At 50.0% G+C, this 22,722-nt stretch overlaps 1 protein-coding gene and 1 pseudogene across 1 annotated transcript; both read right to left on the bottom strand.

Moving 5' to 3' along the window:
- Positions 1 to 3,155: 3,155 nt before the first annotated feature.
- On the bottom strand, positions 3,156 to 12,829 carry UPK1A (uroplakin 1A). The gene is made up of 7 exons (XM_026010390.2): positions 11,903 to 12,829; positions 9,862 to 10,062; positions 7,525 to 7,599; positions 7,281 to 7,388; positions 5,225 to 5,404; positions 3,769 to 3,852; positions 3,156 to 3,680 (listed from the first exon to the last, which is right to left on the bottom strand). The coding sequence occupies exons 1-7, from the start codon at positions 11,981 to 11,983 to the stop codon at positions 3,636 to 3,638; spliced, it is 774 nt and encodes a 257-aa protein (XP_025866175.1). The 5' UTR covers positions 11,984 to 12,829; the 3' UTR covers positions 3,156 to 3,635.
- Positions 12,830 to 21,240: 8,411 nt separating this feature from the next.
- LOC112928544 (ATP synthase F(0) complex subunit C1, mitochondrial pseudogene) lies at positions 21,241 to 22,193 on the bottom strand (annotated as a pseudogene).
- Between the last annotated feature and the right edge of the window lie 529 nt (positions 22,194 to 22,722).

Below are 22,722 nucleotides of genomic sequence, written 5' to 3'. Positions count from 1 at the left end.
TGATAGTATTTCTTTTTTTTTTTTTTAATTTGATTTATTTATTCATGAGAGACAGAGGAGAGAGGCAGAGACATAGGCAGATGGGAAAGAAGCAGGCTCCCCGTGGGGAGCTGGATGCGGGACTCAATCCCAGGACCCCAAGATCATGACCCAAGCCAAAGGCAGACCTCAACCACTGAGCCACCCAGGTGCCCCGCAGATGGTGGATTTCTGCACCCGATCCTGATTACACAGGACTGAGAAAATTCCTGATTCACAATAAAAAGGTCTGTTAGTTCCTGAGCTCTTAGAATGAATGGGGCCCTGAAGCGGGGACTGTTAGAACCCCCATTTCACAGAGAGGCACACTGAGGCTCAGAGAGTGCATTGGGGGTTGTGAGAACCTGGTGCTGCCCCTTGGCCTCCCTCAGAGAGTCTGAGTCACAGACAAGGTCACTGTGAACTTGCTTATGAGGGCACACCCGAATTTAAAAGCAGATTAGGCCAGAATCACCCCCTTTCCTTGACATGTTTATGAGGCAGTCAAATATGTGCACAGGGTGATGGAGATTTTCATCCCAGGGCCTCTAGGAAAGCCAGTTAGGTCAGTTAGCCCGGAGCAGCTCTTATGTGTTAAAATACGGTGTGTAGGGGTCTGGGTGGCTCAGTAGGTTAAGGTGTCTAACTCTTGATTTCGGCTCAGGTCATGATCTCAGGGTGGTGGGATCGAGCCCCATGTCAGGCTCTGCACTCCATGTGGAGTCTGCTTGTCCCTCTCCCTCTACTCCTCCTCCCACTTGCTCGTTCTCTTTTGCTAAAATAAATAAACAAAAGCTTGAAAAGAATTTTAAAATAAAATATGATGTATATCACATCTACATGATGTTTTAAAATTCTGGCTTGCAAAGTAAAGCTATATGTTGCTCAGTATCGTGAAACCACTTTTCCTGTTTTTGAAAAAAAACCACCTTTGTAAAAAGTTTTTCAAATATTATAAAGTTATGTGTGGTGTGTAGACCTTCCTCTTCTCAGCCCTCCATTCTGCTCCTCTCCTCAAAGGAGTTCTTCGTGGGGAATACATATATATACGTGTGCATATACACACACACATATATATATATAATTTTTAAATTTTTATATAACTTAATTGTTAAATGATTTTTATAAAAATGAGCTCGCTTATGTATCCTGTTCTGCTTCTTGCCTTGTTCAAGATGATCTGTGATGCATCTATACCCTGGAATGGATTGCAAAAGTTAAAAAAAAAAAAAAGATGAATTCATAAATACTGACATGGAAAGTGACCATAACATATAGTTAAGTGAAGAAAGCAAGTTACAACACAATATTTTAAAGCATGATTCTGTGAAACATGTGTGTGCACTTATGTAAATATCTAGAGATGTGTTGATATAAACTTTTGAAAAGCCATAAGGGACATTCATCATGTGTTGATAGCAATTATCGAGGGGGAGTGGGCCAGATTTGGGGAGGGGATGTGATTTACCAGGGAACGAAACGTGGGATGCTTCCATTTCTAAATTTTTATAATCTTTAAGCAGAAGGGTTACAAATGATCTTGGAGGGTTTTTTATTTTTAAGGTTTTCTTTATTTATTCATGAGAGACAGAGAGAGGCAGAGACACAGGCAGAGGGAGAAGCAGGCTCCCTGTGGGGAACCCAATGCGGGACTTGATCCTGGGACCCCGGGATCATGACTTGAGCCAAAGGCAGACGCTCAACCACTGAGCCACCCAGGCGTCCCTGATCTTGGAGTTTTTAAAGTATTTTTTTCCACTCTTTTAGACATTATTCTAAGAACATTGACCCATTTCTTTAAAAAGAAAAGACCAGCCCTGAATATGTAGCTATAGGAATAAAAGTACTGTCTGTGGTTTGCAAGTTTTTCTCCTCTGCATTTCTTGGAGATTTTTCCATGTTAAAGCATTATATTTTACCACTGTGTGGTATTCTAGACTATAGACATAGCACAACTAACTTAACCATTCCGCTACAGAGGCTCATTTAGGTCACTAAAATGAACATCCTTATATATACTTTCCAATTATTTATACCATTATGACATCTTTTTACATTGGCTCACATAGCTCTGTCTTCTTAAATAGCCACAAGAAATCCAGTCCAAGGATATAACATGAGTTGTACAACCCACCCCCTGCTGATGGATGTTTCCAGTTTTTCACCCTAACAAAAAAACCTCTTTGACCATTACAGGTTTTTTAAAGTGTATTTTAAGGGATGCCTGGGTGGCTCAGTCGGTTAAGTGTCCCTTTGGCTCAGGTCATGATCCCAGGGCCCTGGGATGGAGTCCCTGGATCGGGCTCCCTGCTCAGCGGGGAGCCTGCTTCTCTCTCTTCTCTCCACTCGTGCTCTCTCTCACTATCTCTGTCTCTCTCTCTCAAATGAATAAATAAAATCTTTTTAAAAATAAATAAAAATATATTTTTAAAAAAAGGTAATATCTGAATTCAGCGTTTGCAGACCATCGGCAGACCAGTGGAGTAAATGAGGACCCTGGGAAATGTCATTTGGTGGGGAAGGAAGCCAGGCCCTCTTGGCAGGTCCTAACTGCTATAAAACAGACAGAGGTTGGCCTGCTTGAGGGGGGACACTCATGAGGATGAGATGCCTAGAGTGTTTACTGTCTGTCATGCACCCACTAGAGAACTTGCTGGAAGTTACAGCCCCTAGGAGGAGGCTACCTGCCACCTGTAGCAGCCCAACAGCCCTGCGCTCTAATTTTCCTTTGACAAATCATCCCACTTCCCAACACCATCCTTAGCAGCAGTAGTAATTCAGGTACCCTCCCTTCCCCAACCAAAGGATGGGCCTAGACTCTAAACTAAGACAATGAGATTGAATCCCCGACCTTGGCTCCAGTTGTCGGGAGAGGGGCCTCTCTTACTGCTACGTGGCTTAGCTATAAAGATGTAAGTCTGATGTTGCCAGAAAAATCCTGTCTGAGAATGAAGCAGGTTTCCTGGGAACAGATTGAGCTCCTGGATCCAGACATGCCTGAAGCCAGCAATAATTGAGTCAGTTACACAAGCCAAGAAACTCCTTGTTATGTTTCAATCAGGGCCCGTCAGGTTTCAGCCACTTCCGTCGGAAGAGTTCTTGTGCGTTTGCCTTCGGCCCAGAAGAAAACGAATTAATTCATTCAACCAGTATTTATTGACTATCGATGCTTGTCCCTCTGCCGGGGACAATACAGTGGCCGGGACAGAGCTTGTCCCTCCCCTCATGGCAGTCACAGTCTACGGGAGAATCAACAATCACGAACTATTTAGCAGAAGTGCCAACCATGCAGGAGGCGCTCGGGGAGCTACAAGAGAGGCCTTGGGGATGGGGTAGTGGGATCCGGGAAGGGTCCCTGAGGGCAGGACTTTAAGTTGATGCTGAAAGATGGGCCAGGAATCAGCAAAGTGAAATGAGGTCAAGGGCTAGGGGTCCATGTACACATGTCCAAGTCCTGGCAGGGCTCAGAAAGCTGGTGAAAGTTCTTCAGAGGGGAGTGAGGGATGGTTGAGGGAGGTGGTAAGGGGAGAGGTGAGGAAACGGGCACAGGAGGAGGAGGAGGAAGAGGAGGAGGAGGAGGTGGTCGAGGCGTGCAGGTGGCCTTCCCTTCTTGTTCCTCACAAGGTGGTGTAGAAGTACATAGCTATCAGCATCACGGGGAGCTGGATGAGGAGGCAGTCAGGTGAGGGGCGCTCCAGCTCCGCACCCGCACCCACACCCCACCTAGCCCGCAGGCTCCCCGCCTCTCACCGTCCACATGAGGATGGCAAACCCAAACCACGAGATACCCCACGTGTAGCTGTCGATGGCGTGGCCGATGTGCTCGAAGCAGCCCTGCGCAGGGGGAACACGGTGGTCTGAGGAAATGCCCCGGCTAGCACTGAAGGGGAGTCAGGGTGTGCCCTTCCGAAGGTCACTTCCTTCCCCAGCCTTGGTTTTCTCACCCGTGCAGCGGGGATTGTGGTGGTGTCACCGCCCAGAATGGTTCTGGGGAGCCGGGGATGTGATGCTGACCCCCAGCCCCACCCGAGGAGGTGCCCAGGAGGGGGGTGGCTAGGACAGCCTGAGGGCCACTTGGTTTAGAGCTGGCTTTCCATGCTGCCCCCCAAGTTCCAAGGGTTCGAAATCTACCTTCCTTTAGGATCCGGGCAGGTTTGATACCTCCCCATTTAGGAATGAGGCCGAGTGGGGCCCGAGCCTCAGAGCAGGCCCCTGCCTGGACTGGGAAGCGGCTCAGAACCCAGGCTCAGGTGTGCGGCCTGGAGTCCGGGGCTGCGCTCCAGCTCGGCCACTCATTAGCTATGGCACCTAGGAATGGTTCTGACTCCCTGAGCCTCATTTTGCCCAGCCGTGAAGTGATGATCTCCAAGTGACGATCTCAACAGCGCTGGCCTCCGGTTCGAATCGTGGGGAGTCCGTGAAATGACGCCCTGCACGCACTGGCGGCGAGGACAGTCAGTGCAGGTGCAGGTGCAGGCTCCCCTCTCCTGACACTTGATCTAAGACGTGAGGCTGGGTCACTTGGGTGGCTCAGCGGTTGAGTCTCTGCCTTTGGCTCAGGGTGTGATCCCAAGGTCCTGGGATCTAGTCCCACATCAGGCTCCCCATGGGGAGCTTGCTTCTCCCTCTCTGCCTATGTCTCTGCCTCTCTCTCTCATTAAAAAAAAAAAAAAAAAAAAGATGTGAGGCTGCAGGGCCCTGAGGCAGCCACAAGCCCACAGGGCATGGGAAGAGGTCCTCACCCCCTCGCTTCCTGGCTCTGCCTCTGCTGCACCTTGCACTAAAGCGCCTACCTGGGGCCTGACTCAAATCCAGTCCCAGCTCCATCCCTCACTGGCAGGTGAACTCAGTTTCACCTTCCTTAAAATGGGATCATTGTAAGCTTTGACCCTGTACAGCGTAGAGGCTCAATAAACATCGGCTGTTGTGGCTGTTGTGCCCTTGCTGGGATTCCTGTTGCCCTTATTCCCAGACAACCTGAGAAAAAGTGGCAGGTGCCAGCTCCGGATCACACAGACCCTGTGCCTCCCCCGGGCTTGCAGGGAGGGAGGGACAGATGGGGAGAGGGCGGAGACTGCCAGAGGGAGGGGGAGAAAGGAAGAAGCCAGAGTGGGGAGGAGGAGAAGAAAGTGGGAGGAAGAGATAAAGAACCAGAGGGGGCGGGACAGACTGATGCACAGACAGGTGAGCGGGGGCAGGGACGCACCTTGGTGAACAGGTAGTCCGTGTGACCCAGGCGGCAGCCCTCTTCATTGAGGGGGATGAAGTTGCCATTCCGCCGACAGCACAGCGGAGGCCAGGGGAACACCACCTCCGGGGTGGCTGCCCGGAAGGCTGACGTGAAGTTCACCCAGTCCATGGGACCAGACGTGCCACAGCACTCTTGCTGGAGAGAAAGGCAGGGGTGAGGCAGGCCCTGGCTCAGAGAGGACAGCCACTCACCTGAGGTCACCGACGGAGGAAGGGCCAGCTGGACCCGACTTCACTAACCAACCCCCATCCGGGCCTGGGCCTCGAAGTTGGGGGGCGGGCAGTGTCTTGTGTGTGAACCGGGAGCAGAAGATACTGCCGGGCACCTAGAGGCTGATGGGGGCTTTGTTTATCTTTTTTTAAGATTTTATTATTTATTTATTCATGAGAGATACAGAGAGAGAGAGAGAGGCAGAGACACAGGCAGAGGGAGAAGCAGGCTCCATGCAGGGAGCCCAACGTGGGACTAGATCCAAGGTCTCCAGGATCACACCCTGGGCCCAAGGCGGTGCTAAACCACTGAGCCACACTGGCTGCCCCCAATGGGGGTCAAACCCACACTTGTGACTCATTCTAAAATTCTTTTGAATTAGCTCTCAACCAAATTTGAGGTAAATGACACCAAAAGAAGGATGTCTGGCTTCTTCTGGCCCCTGCGGGTGTTTTAATTGGTAGCTCCGAATGATGAGAACATAGGCTCCTTCAAATATGAGTTCCAGTCCTGGCTAGCTGTGGGACTTGAACCAAACTGGGACCTCACTGTCCCCTGGGTCTTCAGAATTCTTCTCTTGTTCCATATCACATTGGGTTTAATTAAGAAGGTGGCTTCTGGGGGGTGCCTGGGGGGTGCAGTCAGTTGGGCATCTGACTCTTGGCTTCGGCTCAGGTTGAGACCAGTCGTGATACCAGGGTTGTGGGGTCAGGCCCTGCGTTGGGCTCTGAGTGTCTGCTTTTTTTTTTTAATTTTTATTTATTTATGATAGTCACACACACACACACACACACACACACACAGAGAGAGAGAGAGAGGCAGAGACACAGGCAGAGGGAGAAGCAGGCTCCATGCACCGGGAGCCCGACGTGGGATTCGATCCCGGGTCTCCAGGATCGTGCCCTGGGCCAAAGGCAGGTGCCAAACCGCTGTGCCACCCAGGGATCCCCTGAGTGTCTGCTTGAGACTCTCTCTCCCTCTCCCTCTGCTCCTTCACGCCCCCCCCGACACACCCACGCACACGCTCTCTCTCTCACTCTTTCAAATAAGTAAAAAAGTGAATATTAAAAAAGATTTAAAAAAAAGAATATGGCTTCTGGAAACTGGTGGCCTGGGTTTGCATCCTTCCGGTTCTCTGGCCTACCAGCTATGTGACCTTGTATAAGCCACTCGACCTTTCACCTTGGTTTCTTCATGGCTAAAAAGCTGACCTCCCTTATGGGGTGGTTGTGTAGATTAAATAAGCTTTAAAAATGCTTATTTAAACAACAAAAGTTAGTGCTCATTAAATGTTCATTATGATGATTAGCCTCATTCCTAAGAAAGTATCTGCAATGGTCAAGAGCAGGGGCTCTGAGGGACGCCTGGGTGGCTCAGTGGTTGAGCGTCTGCCTTTGGCTCAGGTCGCGATCCTGGGGTCCTGGGACCGAGTCCTGCATCAGGCTCCCTGCATGGAGCCTGCTTTTCCCTCTGCCTGTGTCTCTGCCTCTCTCTTTGTGTCTCTCATGGATAAATTTTTAAAATCTTAAAAAAGAAAAGAGAGAGAGTAGGGACTGTGGATCTAGGATGTTAGATTTTGATCCCAGCTTACCAGCCATGTGACATTGGGCAAGTAACATTCCCTTTTCTGGGTCTAACTCTTCTGGAAAGAGGCCATGACTAGCCCCGCCTCCCAGAAGAACCACAGGACTGGGTATCATCTACCAGTGGGTGTAATGGGACCCCTCCTACTTCTGGGGTCCAGAGCCATGGGTGCCCCTGCTCTCCCCACCCCCTCACCCCCTCAACCCCCCTCGTCCACCTCAATCATGATGCGGTCCCAGAGGCGAGTCAGTTCCTGGCCCTGGTCCGTGTCTGCACTGTAGAAGGTCAACATCTGCTTGGTAATCAGGGATGGGTTGGACACCATCTGCGGAGGTCCAGGTAGAACAGGGTCCAGGTGGGACTAGGTCGGGAGGGGGTCAACCTCCACTCCACCCCCAGACCCAGACCCTTGCCACCCTTCCCCCAGGTCATGCCCCTCCCCTGGTCTCTGCCCAGCTCACATAGTCGCGATGAGTGTAGGACGTGATGCAGGAGGCGCACTCGAAGATGTAGACGATGAGCATGAGCACCAGGTACTGGGGAGAGATGGGATGGGGTCAAGGCTTTTGCCTTTTCTGTATGTTTGAAAATTTTTTATAATAAAATGTTAGGGGAAAATGAAATCAATAAAAATATGTAAAGTATTGCCTGAAATTAATTATTGGTCTGGATGCAGTAAAATGAATGTCTGCTGTAGAAAAAAAAAAAAAAAAAGACACTCTTCAGACAACCCGAGAACGCAGAGCAGGTATTGGAAGATAGACACGAAGGAACGTGGGTGAATTTGTAGGGTGTACCAGGTGGCATGGTGGTTGTGCATAAAAAAAAAAAAAAAAAAAAAATCTCTTTCCTCATCCCTCACCGTCTCCCTTAAAGCGACGCGGGGTGGAATGTGGATGTGCCAACTCCTCTGCCAAGAGATGAGGTGATGCAGCATAACAGGCCCAGCTGCTCTAAAAACATCCTTATCACTCAGAGAAATGTGCACTCGAATATTTACAGGTAAATGACTTGGTGTCTGGAATGCACGTCAAGATACCCCAGACACAAGAATGCGGGCCGAGGGTGGAGCAGAGGGGAGCAGGCTGGCCAGTCTGCGGTCGATATTGTTGAAACCAGGTGATAGGTACGCCGGGTTCAGGCCATTCACTCTATGTTTGCAGTTTCCCATAGCAATTTTTAAAAAAAAATTCCGTGTCTTGGTTAATGACAAACCAATAGGCGAAACAGACACAGACATAGATTTTTTTTTTTTTTTGCCAGTGGGGTGAGCTTTGAGGGCTTTGGTTAAATTTTTATGTCAAAGAATTGCATGCACGAAAGAAAGAAAAAAAAAGAGAAGAGCCTTTCCAAGGCTCCATGTTACTTACGATGAAGTCAGAGTCCTTCCCCAGGCTGGAGAGACTCCCCGACAGGCCCACTTCCCTTTCTCGCCCCCATCCTGCGTGCCCACCGCCCTCTGTACCCTCACCGGGCCCTCATCGGCCCTCATCGCCTCTCCCTCACTCCCACCCCCTCTTGGCTGGCGGGAGGGGGGCGTTTTGGGGGGGGCTCTCTGGCTTCAGAGCCTTTGCTCTTGCTGTTCCCTCCCCAAGGAACGCTCTTCCTGCAGACTCGGGGCTCCCTCCCTCAGGTCTCCAGGCCTTCGCCTTCTCTGCCTGCAGGTGACCCCATCCCGTTCCCCAGCTCCAGATCCCCCTTCCCTCCTCACTGTCCACAGTTGGAGCATCCTCCCCCCAGGGCAAGGGCTTTTCTGTTTTCTCTCTGGATCACCCCAGTGCCCTTGTGCAGGATTTGGCCCCTGGTTCTTGCTCCGTCAACATTTGCTGATTGAATGAGCAGCTGCTCCTGGTAACCTAAAAGGCCCCAAATTGCACAAGAATCACAGTGTTGGCTCTGTGTCAGGGGGGCCAGGATTGGAACTCCTGCCTTCTCTATCACCCCAGGCCCTTGGCCCCTTTGAGCCTTGGTTTTCCCGTCTGGTAAATGGGTAGAGAAGTAGCAACATCAGAGGGCTGCTGGGGACATCGAGGGGGCTGATGCTTAGCCCGGTGCCAGGCACAGGAGAGGTCCTTGGCAAGTGTGGGTTCTTGTGGTGGCGGTTATTCCTGGCAGAAAATAAGGGGAAGGCTCAAGCTGAACTGCTCAGGTTTAAATCCTGGCTCTGGGGGCGCCTGAGTGGCTCAGTGGTGGAGGGGCTGCCATTGGCTCAGGTCGCGATCCTGGGATCGAGTCCCACATCAGGTTCCCCACAGGGAGCCTGCTTCTCCCTCTGCTGTGTGTCTCTCATGAATAAATAAATAAAAATTTAAAAATAATAATCAATCAATCCTGGCTCTGTCACCCACTCACTGTGCACTTCCCTGAGCCTCAGTTTCAACTCTGTCAAATGGGCTCGCGATGATGCTGGCATCTCCTGGTGGGTTGTGAGGAATAAACGCACGGATCTGTGCAGAGCACTCAGAATGCAGTGAGCACCCCTTAGGGGAGCTGTGCTGCTACTGCTGTTTCCACAGAGCTCACGAGCACAGACTCGGCCCAGCCAGCTGAGGTCCCCACGCATCCCAGGCCTGCCACGCAGGAGCCGTCCTCCTGGGCAGAGCATCCGTCCCTTCCTCTCTGTGCCCTAGTTTTCTCTGTAAATTGAGGGTGGCAGCCGCGCCCCGTTCCCGGGCTATGGCAAGATTAAACAGAGTGACTGCGTGAGGCCCAAGCACGGCGCCCCGCGGGACACACTGGGGGCTGCGGTGGCCCCGGCTGCCCCGGCTCTGCCCGCCCGCGCCCTCCCGGGGCCTCACCGTGACGATCATGGACCGGCGGCGGCACAGCGCTGCGCCCACCCCAAAGCTGGCCACCACGAAGAAGGAGAAGCCGCAGAAGATGGCGATCCAGGCGCCAGCGAAGACGTCATCCTTGCCCGAGACGCCCATCAGTGGGTACACGCGGTACTGGTCAGCGGTCACCCACACCGTCTCGGCGAACAGGGCCAGGCCTGACAGCTGCACGGGGCGGCGGGTTAGAGAGGGCCCTGCCAGCCTGCACGGCCCTCGGTGGTGGGCGCCCTGGGAGGCGAGGGCGCCGCCTTGCATCAGCAGGGGTGGGGCTGGGGGGCTGGGGGGGCTGGGGCTGGGCAGATGGGGCTGGGGGCTGGGGCAGGGGCTGGGCGGCTGGGGCTGGGCAGCTGGGGGGCTGGGGCTGAAGCTGGGGGGCTGGGGCTGAGCGGCTGGGGCTGGGCAGATGGGGGGCTGGGGCTGAAGCTGGGGGGCTGGGGCTGAGCGGCTGGGCAGATGGGGCTGGAGGGCTGGGGCTGGGCAGAGGCCAGAATGGAAGGGGCCCGGCAAGACCCTTGCCCCCCACCCCCAACATCCCCAGCTGCCAGTTGCTCTAAGGATCCAAGGAGATGCCACATGCGAAGCCCCAGAGCACATGACTGGAACAGAGGAGCCCCTCGGGCACCCTGCCCTCCCTCCAATAGTGTTGTTACTCCCCAGCAGGGGCATCTGGCCAGGGTCTGAACAACTACACAGGCGCCAACCCTCCGACCCAATCCTGCCCGCGCAGGACGGCGACGATCATAAACCCACAAGGTTATTCCCGAGTGACCGCGGAGAAGGAACCAGCCTGCCACAGGGGGAGCGCTCTGCAGTGGTGGGAGAGGGCGGGGCGGCTCTCTGCGGACTCACGTGGAGCGGCCCACAGACTAGGTGAGCAGGAGAAACTGGGAGGCACAGAACAGGATGTGCAATGAGCTGTATTTTGGACAGAAAGGGAGGAAAACGGGTATCTGTGCTCTTTCCTATGCGCTTGTATATTTGCTTAAAGAAGCGTTGGAGACCCTAAAAATCTAGGCACCCCTAGGGATGAGAGACAAGGAGCAAGGAGACAGGAAGGCTGCTCCGTGGATACCTTTGGCGACAATCAAAATGCTCGCAGAGCACTGGGTGTGCACACGCCCCGCGCCAGTCCTAGTGACACTCTGGTGCTCCGTGTTACCAGCCCAGGGCACGGCTGCTGTTCCGGCCAACACAGCCAGGAGCCACATGCGCCCCGCTCTGGTCTAAGCACATTAATCCAATTACTCATCCGCACTCCTATTTTTCTCTCCATCTACAGATGAGAAAACTGGGGCCCAGAGACATTGTGTTGCTGGTCCCAGATCCCAGGGAGAAAGTGGCAGAGCTGGGATTTGAACCCAGGCTGTCTGGCTCCAGAGCCATGTACAGATAGCACGTTTTTAAAAAATTAAATATTGGGGATCCCTGGGTGGCGCAGTGGTTTAGCGCCTGCCTTTGGCCCAGGGCGCGATCCTGGAGACCTGGGATCGAATCCCACATCGGGCTCCCGGTGCATGGAGCCTGCTTCTCCCTCTGCTTCTCCCTCTGCCTGTCTCTCTCTCTCTCTCTCTCTCTCTGTGACTATCATAAATTTTAAAAAAAATTAAATATTAATGAAAAGACGTGGCTATGGTTAATATTCATCACTGTGAGCCTCCTGGGCCCCAGCAGGCACTTTATGTCTAGAATCGTGGTAATGAGGATAGCATTTGTCAAGCACCGTTTCTGAGCTGAGGGCCATCCGGGGAATAATCCACTAACAATCCCCACGATGGGGACACGATCCACATAGTTGGGGAGGCAGAGAAGTAGAGCGGCTCGCTCCCGCTTACAGAGCTGGGGGGCGGCGGAGCTGGGACTGGAATCCAGGCTGCTCTGAGCCGGCAGCCTGCAGTGTTGGCCGTGGCAGTGGGAGTGGGGGGTGTCCTGGGACCTCAGCCCCCACCCCGGGGCTGTCCCCTCCTGCCCGCTGGGCGCCCAGCACGGGGGGGGGGGGGGGGCTCACCAGAATTATGATGTTGCCCACCACCAGCAGTCCCACCATGACCGGAGACCCCTTCTCGGCCTCTGTCGCCGCAGAAGCCATAGTCCTGCCCGGGGCCCAGAAGCAGGAATGAGGCCAGGGAGAGGCGGGCAGAGGGGGAAGCCCCTTGGGCCCCAGCACCCTCCCTCCCGGCCCAGCTGCCCGCTGGGCCCCGACAGCAGGCAGGTCGAGTGAATCCTCCTGCAACCCCCGCGGGGGGCCACCGGGCGGAAGGGAGGGCCAAGGCTCAGGCTGTCACTGGCCTGGGCGCCCCAGGTCCCCTGCTCTGCAGACCCCAGAGCCCGCTCCTCACCTGCCCTGTCCTCGCCTCCGTGGCCAGCCCCTCCCACAGCAGCGCCCCCTATATAAGTCCAGGCCTCCTCCGGCCTCTCCAGGAGGGGGCAGGTGTCTGGAGGAGGGACAGGGGTCAAGCAGGCCGACCAGCAAGGAAGTTTTATGAGCCCCCCCCCCCCCCAACACACCCAAGTGATTTATAGACCTGAAATTCAAGATTGTGCTCGTGTCTGGCGACATGAGCAGGATGACGCGCCCGAGGCCTGGTTCCCAGGCTGCTGTGCCGGTGGAGGGGGTGGCTTGGGAGGGTGAGTGCCCCACTTGTCTCTCCTCAGGACCAGGGTCTTCCTGGGAGGGGGGGAGACCCCAGTTGGAGGCACAGGTGCCTCCTGAGTCCCAGCACTTCAGTCTTGTGCTCTCCGAGGCTGGGAGCCCAAGGGGAGGCCCGGACAGGGACCACAGCGGCTAGGACAGGGCTGGACCAGGCCAAGGAGGTGGGGAGGAGTGGGGGCTGGAGGGAGGGCAGCTCAGGAGGCTGAGGACATGGGCTGCAGGCTGAGGGGAGACCTGCTTGAGGCAGGTGGGTGAGGAGAGCTCCAGGTGAGTGTATGAGGGGGGAAGAAGAGAGCGTGCTAGAAAAGAGAGAGGGCACACTGATGGGGCTGGGTGGGCGACCCCCGCCCCCCCCCCCCCAGGGACAGGGACAAAGCAGGGTCAGAGCAGGAGCTGTGGGAAATGTCTTCAGGCCACAGAATCAGAGACCGAGCTTGAAATCCCAGTTCGGCCTCCTTTGGGCTGCGCAACTTGCTATGTGCGTTCGCCCACCTGCAGGATGGGGATCATCACACGACTGTCCTCGGTGGCAGTGGGAACCGAGGGCCCGGATGTCTGCAAAGGCTGTCCTCTGGCCCTGTGGACTGCAAGAGGCCACCTGCGCCGGCAACGCTCCCCAGAGGCCCACTTTCCGCCCGATGGTGCCCCCTAGTGTCACAGGGCTGCTTCCTCAGGTGAAAACGGCTTGGGGCACCCAGTCCTCAGGGAGACCCTTCCCTCCCTCCCTCAGCTCTCAAGCATCAAGGCACCGCGTTTTCTCTCTGAGCCGGAGCTCTCTCGGTGCATGTGAAGTGGGCAAACAAATGGAACTGGAAGCTTCAGTGTTAAGACAGTGGCTTGGTAATAAAATACAGGAGATGTGTTCTGATTAAAATTAAAATGAGTAATTTGGTTTGTAGTCAATCCACTTTACATTTAAAATGGTTTTTCTCTGTTGATTTTCATTTACGTTAAGGACTAATAGAAAAATTTAAATAATAATGTACATGACCTGTCAAGTAAATTTTATGAGCTTTAGCTAAAATACCTTGGTTAATAATAGGGCCATGCTAACAATATGAAATATTTTTATTTTCGAATAGTTGGTAACTGTTGATAGTTGGGAGTTATATGTCTCAGCCTTTTGGCTAAGGGCAAGTGTAAAATGTCTAGTAAAAGCAAAAAGTTATCATCATTGGGGCATTACTGTCACCAGTCATAAAAGGGATCTGTTTTGTTCTAGTGTGATGTCAAATTTGAATTTTCATGATTCCTTCTTCTCATTATATAAGCTGGTCTTCAATCAATACATTTTGAAGTACTAATCATTTCCTTTAAAAGATCACAATGCTGGGGTGCCTGGGTGGCACAGTCAGTTGGGTGTCCAACTCTTGACTTTGGTTCAGGTCATGATCTTGGGGTTATGGGATCAAGTCCTCCTACTTGCATGCTCTCTCTTAAAAAAAAAAAAAAATGAAAAGAAAACAAAAACAAAAATCACAATGCCAAGATCTCCTAAAGAGGACGGATGCCTCTCCTAGGACTATCCTATAATCCAGCCATTTGTCTCTGGGAATCCCCCCATCTGTATCTACCAAATGCTCTGAATGTATTCATATTAGCCCCAAGCTGGAAACCACCCAAATGCTCCTTACCAGTAGAATGGGTAAGTCCATTATGCCATATGCATATAAGGGATACTATTCAGCAATAAAAAGCAGTGAACTATTAGCACTTGCAACTACAGAGATGAATTTCAAAAGCATTACACTAAATGATAAAAGCCACACTCAAAAGACTAACCTTACCATTCTAGAAATAAAGTTCTAAAACAAGCAAGACCAATTGAGGGGGATAAAAGCCAGGGGAGTGGTTATCCTTAGGGGCGTGGTGACTAGAGGGGATTTCTCTTTCTTGATTTGGACACTGCTTACATGGGGTATTCAGATTGCGAAAATTTGTCAGGCTGTACAGTCACAGTAAGTGCACTTTTCTGCTTATATGTATATATTCTTATTTTCAAAGCGTCTTTTTGTAAAAGATTGTATTTATTTATTTATTCATGAGAGACACAGAGAGAGGCAGAGACACAGGCAGAGGGAGAAGCAGGCTCCTTGTGGAGAGCCTGATGCGGGACTTGATCCCAGGACCTGACCTCAACCACTGAGCCACCCAGGCACCCCAATTGCAAAGTGTTCTAAAGAGGGTAAAGCCTTTCCAAAGAAACATATTTGATGTGCCAAAGGGGTGTTTTCCAAAGGGGGCACAAGAGGTTATTTTAGGCTACGAACTTGAAAGGAAATGGCATGAACCATGTAACTGGCAGCTAATGGGAAAATGATTTAGTTGTGATCCCGACGGTGCCAACCAGAAAGGCTCAGTAGTTCGATGCTCTGTCCTAAACACCTCTCTCACCTTGCTTAGAGGAGGTCTCGGTGTCTGACTAGAATCAAATAATATATTTTCATTGTATTTCTTTTTAAGACAAGGTGTTTTGTTTCCCATGGTCAGTGGTGACAGGAAAGTCTTCTAAAAATCTCAATATAAAATATTTAAAGTATTTAGGAAAACGTAGAGAATACCTGTAACAAACACCAACATCCTCCCTACCAGCTTTGTCAAATTATTTTTTCTATATTCACTTAAGATTCGTTGTTCTTTTTTTTTTAAGAGGCATACACTGCAGATGGTATTTGAAGCCCCCCGATTGCACCCCAGAGATAACTTCATTACTACATTTGGGGCTCATCATCCTCCAACAACCCTTGCATGCTCTTTTTCGGATTCCAGGTGCCCTGGGTTGAGCTAATTTCACACCCTCAGCTCATTATTCTCCACAAGATATCTCTTGTCTTAAATTTGACTTATTCCCTTATAACTCCATATCCCAGTCGCTCTCCGTGCCCTCTGCTGGCAAACACTGATATGCCCGTATGTATCCTTCTAGTTGGGTGTGCTCCTGTAAGACGGATACCATCATTTTCTGTGTATTTTCTTTGTTCCTTTTTTGTTGTTTTTGAGATTTATTTGTTCTTAGAGAGAAAGAGAGGGAGAACCTCAAGCTGACTCCATGCTGAGCCCGCCGTGGGGCTCCATCTCATGACCCTGAGATCACGACCTGAGTGGAAACCAAGAGTAGAACCGTTAGCCGGGGGGGCCACCCAGGCGCCCCAAGGGTGTGTTTTCTGATATACATACCCATGACTGTGTTCAAGCTTTTCTCGCTTGGCACAGGCTTTAGGACCCAGAGTGTGCAGCTCCTCATGGTTGCCCGGGGCCCCTCTGGTATGCCCTCTCCACAGTGTACCATCTCCTCCCCAGTGAGGACACTCAGGCTGCTTCCAATACCCCCCAACCCCGACCACTACCACTGTAAACAGTTGTGAGCACCCCCCATGCAGGGCCCTCAGGGACTTCTAGGGAGAACTGTTGGGTCGTGAACAGGTATGTGCCAGGTTGCTTTCCGCAATGGCTGACCCTTCCACACTCAGACCAAGAGTTCGTGAGGGTTCCTGCACCCTCCCAACACCACTCACGCTTGCCATTATCCAGCTTTCTAGTTTTTGTCAGAGTAATTCCGTGTAGTGATAACTGCCATTATTTCAATCCTCACTTCTCTTATTACTAACAGTTTTGAGCTTCTTTTCAAACGTGTGTGAGCCTTTTGGGGCCCACACTCGAAATGCTTTCATATTTTGAACATGCACATGTTCATCAATATATAGAACAGTTCTCGATTTTTAGGTAAATTCTATATAAAGTGCACCTCATATATCCTCATGCAGTGGACTTTTTTCACCTTCATTTCACCTTCATTATGCTTTTGAAATTTATTCATCACATATGGGGCTCTAGCTCATCCTTTTTTTTTTTGTTTCCTTTTTTCTTTTTGGCAAGAATACTTCCTAGGTTAGGTTTTCTTCCCAAATTCATTTTGACAAAGATGATAAAGAACATAGGGCACCTGGGTGGCTCAGTGGTTGAGCATCTGCTTTTGGCTCAGGTTGTGATCCCGGGGTCCAGGAATCGAGCCCTGCATCAGGATCCCTGCAGGGAGCCTGCTTTTGCCTCTGCCTCTCTCTGTGTGTCTCTCATGAATAAATAAATGAAATCTTTAAAAAAAAAAAAAAAAAAAGATGATAGGGGCAGCCCGGGTGGCTCAGGGTTTAGCGCCACCTTCAGCCTAGGGTGTGATCCTGGAGACCTGGGATAGAGTCCCATGTCAGGTTCCCTGCATGGAGCCTGCTTCTCCCTCTGCCTGTCTCTCTCTCTCTTTCTCATGAATAAATAAATATTAAAGAAAAAAGATGATAGAGAACAATGGCAGTGCACAGAGACCTAGTGACAGTCTGCAACCTGAAGTCTGAGCACTAGGGTAATAAGCAAACTTAAAACTCAGATGCTCCCTGGGTCAGCTGAGCATCAGAGGGCCTGAAATGCATGGGGAGGTGCAGGCTCCCAAGAAAGGGGGACTTCGGAGCTGGGTGGGGCCAGCATCAAGTGCAGGATGAGGAGGAGAGAGGAAAGAGAGAAGGCATGGGGTGACCAGGACGCACTGTGAGGCAGTGAAGCAAGGAGGAAGGTGCTAGGGTGGAGTAGTCAAAAGGGCTTTTTAGTTTTTTCTCAAATTCACTGACCTCGAGTCTGTGATCAGGCCGGAACTAAGCATCAAGGACACAGTGCACGTGAGTTTTGTCATGCCCAACCTTGTGCGGGGCCTTGCTGGGAAAACAGCGGTGATCAGGACAGCTGAGTTCCTGCCTTCATAGGCTCACAGGAGAATAGGAAGACAGACATTCAGCGGAGGATGACAGCCCAATATAGTCAAGGAGATGCAAAGTGACCCGGGGAACTGAGAGAGGAAGCACAGGTCAGAGTGATCAGGGCCAAAGTGGGGGAAAACAAAGGGGCACGTGTCAGCTCAAAGGAGGCATGTGACCCAGCCTGGGGTGTAGAGGAAGGCTTCCAGTTGGAGGAAGAGACTGAGGTCAGCCAGTAAAAGGAAGGAAAGAACATTCCTGATGGAGGGAAAATGGTATATACACACAATGGAATATGATTCAGCCTTAGTAAAGGAGCTCCTGTAACATGTGACAACATCAGGGAACCTTGAAGACATGATGCTAACTGAAACTAGCCAGTCTCAGAAGGGCAAATAGTGCACAACTCCACTTATTTGAGTTATCTATAATAGTCAAACTCATTCAAGCGGAGGGTAGAATGGTGGTTGCCAGTGCTGGGCGGGGCGGAGGGGGGGGTGGCGGGGAGAGGAAATGTGGAGTTGCTAATCAGTAGGTACAAAGTTTCAGTTATGCAAGATGAGTAAGTTCTAGAGATCTGCTGTACAAGATTGTGCCTGTAGTTAACAATACTGTATTGTGAGCTAAAAAAAAAAAAAAATCTGTTAAGAGAGGAGATCCTGTGTTAGGTGTTCTTACAACAACAACAATTTTAAAAAAATTTAGAAGGAATATTTCCTCCTTATCTCTGACCTCCAGAAAGGAGACCCATGTGCTGAGAGCAGCTGATATTTAGGGAGCATTTCCAACATACCGGGCACTGTTCCAAACATCCTACCTATAGTATCAGGCACTATTCTACACACCTTACATGTAGCATCTCATTTCATCTGTACAATGGCCCTATGAGGAAAGTGTCATTAACTCCATTTTATAGATGAGGAAACAGACACAGAGACGTCAAGCCACTTGCTCAGAGTCTCACAGCTGGTAAGCAGGAGAGCCTGAATTTGAAACCAGACAGTCTGGCTCCATTGCCTAACCCCTTACCCACTACACTGTTCTGCTTCCCTGTGTGTATACTGCCTTTCCTGGAATGTTTTCCTTTTTTTTTTTTTTAATCAGAATATATTCATGTATTAGTCATACAATTTGAAAAGCTTAAGAATATCAGATTGACAAGGAATGACAGTTAAATACTATTGTTAATGGAGAAAAGCAAGGTTCAGAACATCAGAATAACAGGCTATGATAGTGGACGGGCAGGTGGGAGGGAAGGTCTCCTTGCAAATGTATAAATTACCTTCAGAAGGAGACGCAAGAAACCAGTCGTGGCAGTCCCTGCTCATAGCTAGAAGAGGTGAGGAAGAAACCTATTTTTCCTGCATAGTTTTGCACCTTTGAAAAAGTTGAGTGATCTATCAAATGGTGAAATAGTTTTTCTACCCTCTTTCCCCCAAATAACATGGTTTCTGAAAGCCACTCAGGGAGAACCTCTGTGGACACCCACGAGTCCCCAGCAGAGAAGTTCTATTACACCAGTGGTGCAAACTGGATACACTGCAGAGAAATTCGACACAACTAGGGGTCAGGAAGCAGCTGGGAGAATGGCAGCTGTGGGTCTTGGGGCGCATCCAAGGGACTGGGATCCTACTAATCGTATTGCAGACATCAAGGAGAATGCCTATGCCTTGCCTGTGGATCCCCTCAATTGATCCATGGGCATCCCAGTGCTCCACATGCCTCACCCACCCATGGCGGGCTCCCTGTGCACCCCCGAGGACTGTAAGAGTTTTTGAAGGTGGCTAGTACACATGTGCAGAAAGCCGGCTGACCCAGTGGGACTGGGAGAAAGCACACAAACTTGAGCGATCAGCACAACCCAAGGGAAAGCACATGGGAGGCAGTGAGCACTTGGTTGGGCTCTGCATAGGATCTTAAAAAGCATCCACCACCCCCCATCGAGGGAACAAGAAGTATATCCAAGAAAAAAAGTCTGAGAAAGCCTCAGAATCCCTAACGGAAGCTGATAGAAGGAATTCCTTGCCTGAAGCCAGTCAGTAAGACTAGATAAGGTGGCTGCTTCTTATACAAATGCAAACACAACAATGCAAGACTTCAAGGAACGCGAAAAATCAAGGAAACATGATACTACCGGGTAGTTTCCAGAAACTGACCCCAAAGAAAAGATACCTGTAATTTGCTTGATGGTTCAAAATAGTTGTGTAAAGGAAGCTCAGTGAGCTACAAGGAAACACAGAAAGAAATTCAATAAATCAGGGAAAAAACAGGAGTCATTAAAAAGTACCAAAAGAAATTCTGGAGCTGAAGAATACAATGAATGAAATGAAAAATGTAAGACAGAGCATCAACAACAGACTGGATCAAGTGGAATCAAGAATGAAAAAGTGAAAAAAGCCTGAGGGAACGATGGGATACCATTAAGATAAACAAACCATGCAATAGAGTCTGAAAGGGGAGGGATCCCTGGGTGGCGCAGCGGTTTGGCGCCTGCCTTTGGCCCAGGGCGCGATCCTAGAGACCCGGGATCAAATCCCACGTTGGCATGGAGCCTGCTTCTCCCTCTGCCTGTGTCTCTGCCTCTCTCTCTCTCTGTGTGACTATCATAAAAAACAAACAAACAAAAAAAACAACATATTTAATAGAGTCTGAAAGGGGAGAGAGGGAGAAAGGAAGATAAGCTATATTTGTATCAGACAAAAGAGCCTTTTAAGTAAAAAACTGTAACAAGACAAAAAGGTCATTATATAATGATAGAAGGGTCAATTCATCAATAGAATATACAAATTGTAACTAGAGCTACCCTACGACCCAGCAACTGCACTACTAGGTATTTAACCAAAGGATTCAAACACAGTGATTCGAAGGGGCACATGCACCCCAATGGTTACAGCAGCAGTGTCCACAATGGCCAAACTATGGAAATAGCCCAGATGTCCATCAGCAGATGAATGGATAAAGATGATGTTGTATATATATACAATGGACTACTACTCAGCCATCAAAAAAAATTTCCATTTACAGTGATGTGGATGGAATTAGAGGGTATTATGCTAAGTGAAATAAGCCAATCGGAGAAAGACAATTATATGATCTCTTATGTGGAATTTAAGAAACAAAACAGGATCATAGAGGGAGAGAAAAATAAGAGAAAATCAAAGAGCGAGACTTGATCATAGGGAACAGAGTTGTTGAAGGGGAGGTGGGGAGGGCAATGGGGTAACTGGGTGATGGTCATTGAGGAGAGCAAATGATGTAATGAGCACTGGGTATTACAGAGAAGACTGATGAATCACTGAACTCTACCTCTGAAACTAGTAATACATTATGTTAATTGAATTAAAAACAAATCCTTTTGCAGTTTGCTTCATTTAGGATCCAAATATATCTTTTATCTTAAAAGACTTTATTTATTCATGAGAGACACACAGAGAGAAGCAGAGACACAGGCAGAGGGAGAAGCAGGCTCCATGCAGGGATCCCAATGTGGGACTCGATCCCAGGACTCCAGGACCACGCTCTGAGCCGAAGGCAGACGCTCAACTACTGAGCCACCCAGGCATCCCCAAATATTTATCTCTTAGATTTCTTTTAATCTATATGGTCTTCCTCTAACTCTCTCCTCCCATTTTTCCTGCATCAATAGTGCACTTACTGAAGAAAATGTAGGTCATTTTTCTTGTAGGGTTTTCCAGAATCTAGTTTTTTTTCCAGTTGTTTCCTGTGACGCAGTTTAACATGTTCCACTGTCCTCTAAAATTCCTGTGAATCAGAAGTTGAATCTAGAAGCTTGATCAGATTCAGGTTTGATTATTTTGGTAAAACTTTTCATGACTAGTGATGAGTACTTCCATCTGGAAGCACATATTTGGTTGTCTCTCTTTTGGTGATGTTTGTAGCCACAGACATCATGCTTAGACTCATTAGGGGTTGCAAAATACGCTGATATTTTAATTTTCTTTTCGTCTTTATTAGCTGAATACCAGTTTGGTTTTTTTGTTTGTTTTTTTCTTAGAGAAACATGTTTAATTGTAAAGCTTGGCACACTTTAACACCAGGTATGGCCTGAAGTTGAAGAAACAGGGACAGGTAGGTGAACCCCATGGAGCCTCATATGGCAAAAAGGATGGCAAAGGAGACCATCAAAGAGCCCCATGGCTCAGTCAGGGCAAAGCCCAGAATGGCAAAGAGCTGCTGCTTGAGAGACAGGTTCTTGGCAGAGCCAATAATCAAGCTGCCAACCACTGTTCCACTGCCAGCCCCTGGACCAGCCACACCAGCTGTGACAGCCCCGGAACCAATAAACTTGGCTGCTACATCAATGTCCCAGGAGATAACACTGGTCTGGAACTCCCGTCAGGCCACCTGGAGTGGGGAGCTGCTGTAGGGTGGCTGTTTAGATGGGACCTCTGGCCTATTAGATCCCCAGTACAACAGCAGATTAGAGCTGGAGAGATGAATAGTGCCCCAGTGGTCTGCATTGTCAGTCTGCGCTCCCACTGCCCCTGCTCAGACCACAGTGCTTGCCCCGCTCAAGGTGACAATACCAGACACATTTTTTTAAAGATTTTATTTATTAGAGAGAGAGCACCAGCGCTCATGAGCAAGGGGGTGGGTGCAGAGGGAGAGATTCTCATGCAGCATCTGTGCTAAGACTGTGACCTGAGCCAAAACCAAGAGTCAGACACCCAACCACCCGAGGCACCCAGGCACCCTGGATATATTTTTTTAAGATAATGCAAAACCCTATTGCAAAGCTGCATTGAAACCTGTAAAATGCTGGCTTATGCTGAGTTGAATATAATGAAATAGAGGTGCGATACTATGTCCAACTTCGCTATACCCAAATTGCTCATATTGTCTCTACTTCATACGCCTTGGGAGGTTTCCATTTTCTGCACTGAACCCTCTGATACAGATACACTGAGGAAACCCACTGCCACACAAACCAGCAGATGGCTGCAAGTGGCAGGTTCCCCGCTTGTAAAATAGGAGTCATAACAAAATATGGCTTGAGTTGTTAGAAGGCTGGAGATAGGGCAGGTAAGGTGCTCAGCACGGAAGCTTCAGAGTAGTTTTATAGCCTGCAGCTTATACCCTAAGGAGGAATGAGGAAGAAAGTACTGACAGGAGAGGTAGATGAGAAAGGGCCTTGCAGTAGTCTCCCGCAAGAGACAGAGGTGGATGAGAAACTGCCTCACGGCAGCTCTTTACAAGACTGCTCCTCTCCCTTGGTTTCAGGGGGACTCACCAGGCCTTTTGCCACAGTTTGGGCCAGTCCACAGGTAAGTTTTTCTCTGTGGGGCTTATGTGGAGATGTGTAAAGTTGCAGGGGTGCCACGGCAGAACCATTCGTTCTAGAACCACCCCACAGGTCACTTGTCAATGATAGAAAGGGAAGAGAGCTCGTTCTGAAGGAGACAGCTGTGGCCATCA

This window comes from Vulpes vulpes, chromosome 1 (assembly GCF_048418805.1).
Source record: "Vulpes vulpes isolate BD-2025 chromosome 1, VulVul3, whole genome shotgun sequence".
Lineage (NCBI taxonomy): Eukaryota > Metazoa > Chordata > Mammalia > Carnivora > Canidae > Vulpes > Vulpes vulpes.
This window is presented reverse-complemented; position numbering and strand designations above follow the sequence as displayed.

Bases quoted from the DNA above. Each gene is read 5' to 3' on its own strand.
- UPK1A (XM_026010390.2), bottom strand. From the start codon at position 11,983: ATGGCTTCTGCGGCGACAGAGGCCGAGAAGGGGTCTCCGGTCATGGTG. The intron at 7,389-7,524 runs GTGAGCTGGGCA...GGACCTCCGCAG, and splicing joins CCTACACTCATCGCGACTAT to ATGGTGTCCAACCCATCCCT. The intron at 5,405-7,280 runs GTGGACGAGGGG...CTTTCTCTCCAG, and splicing joins GGGACCGCATCATGATTGAG to CAAGAGTGCTGTGGCACGTC.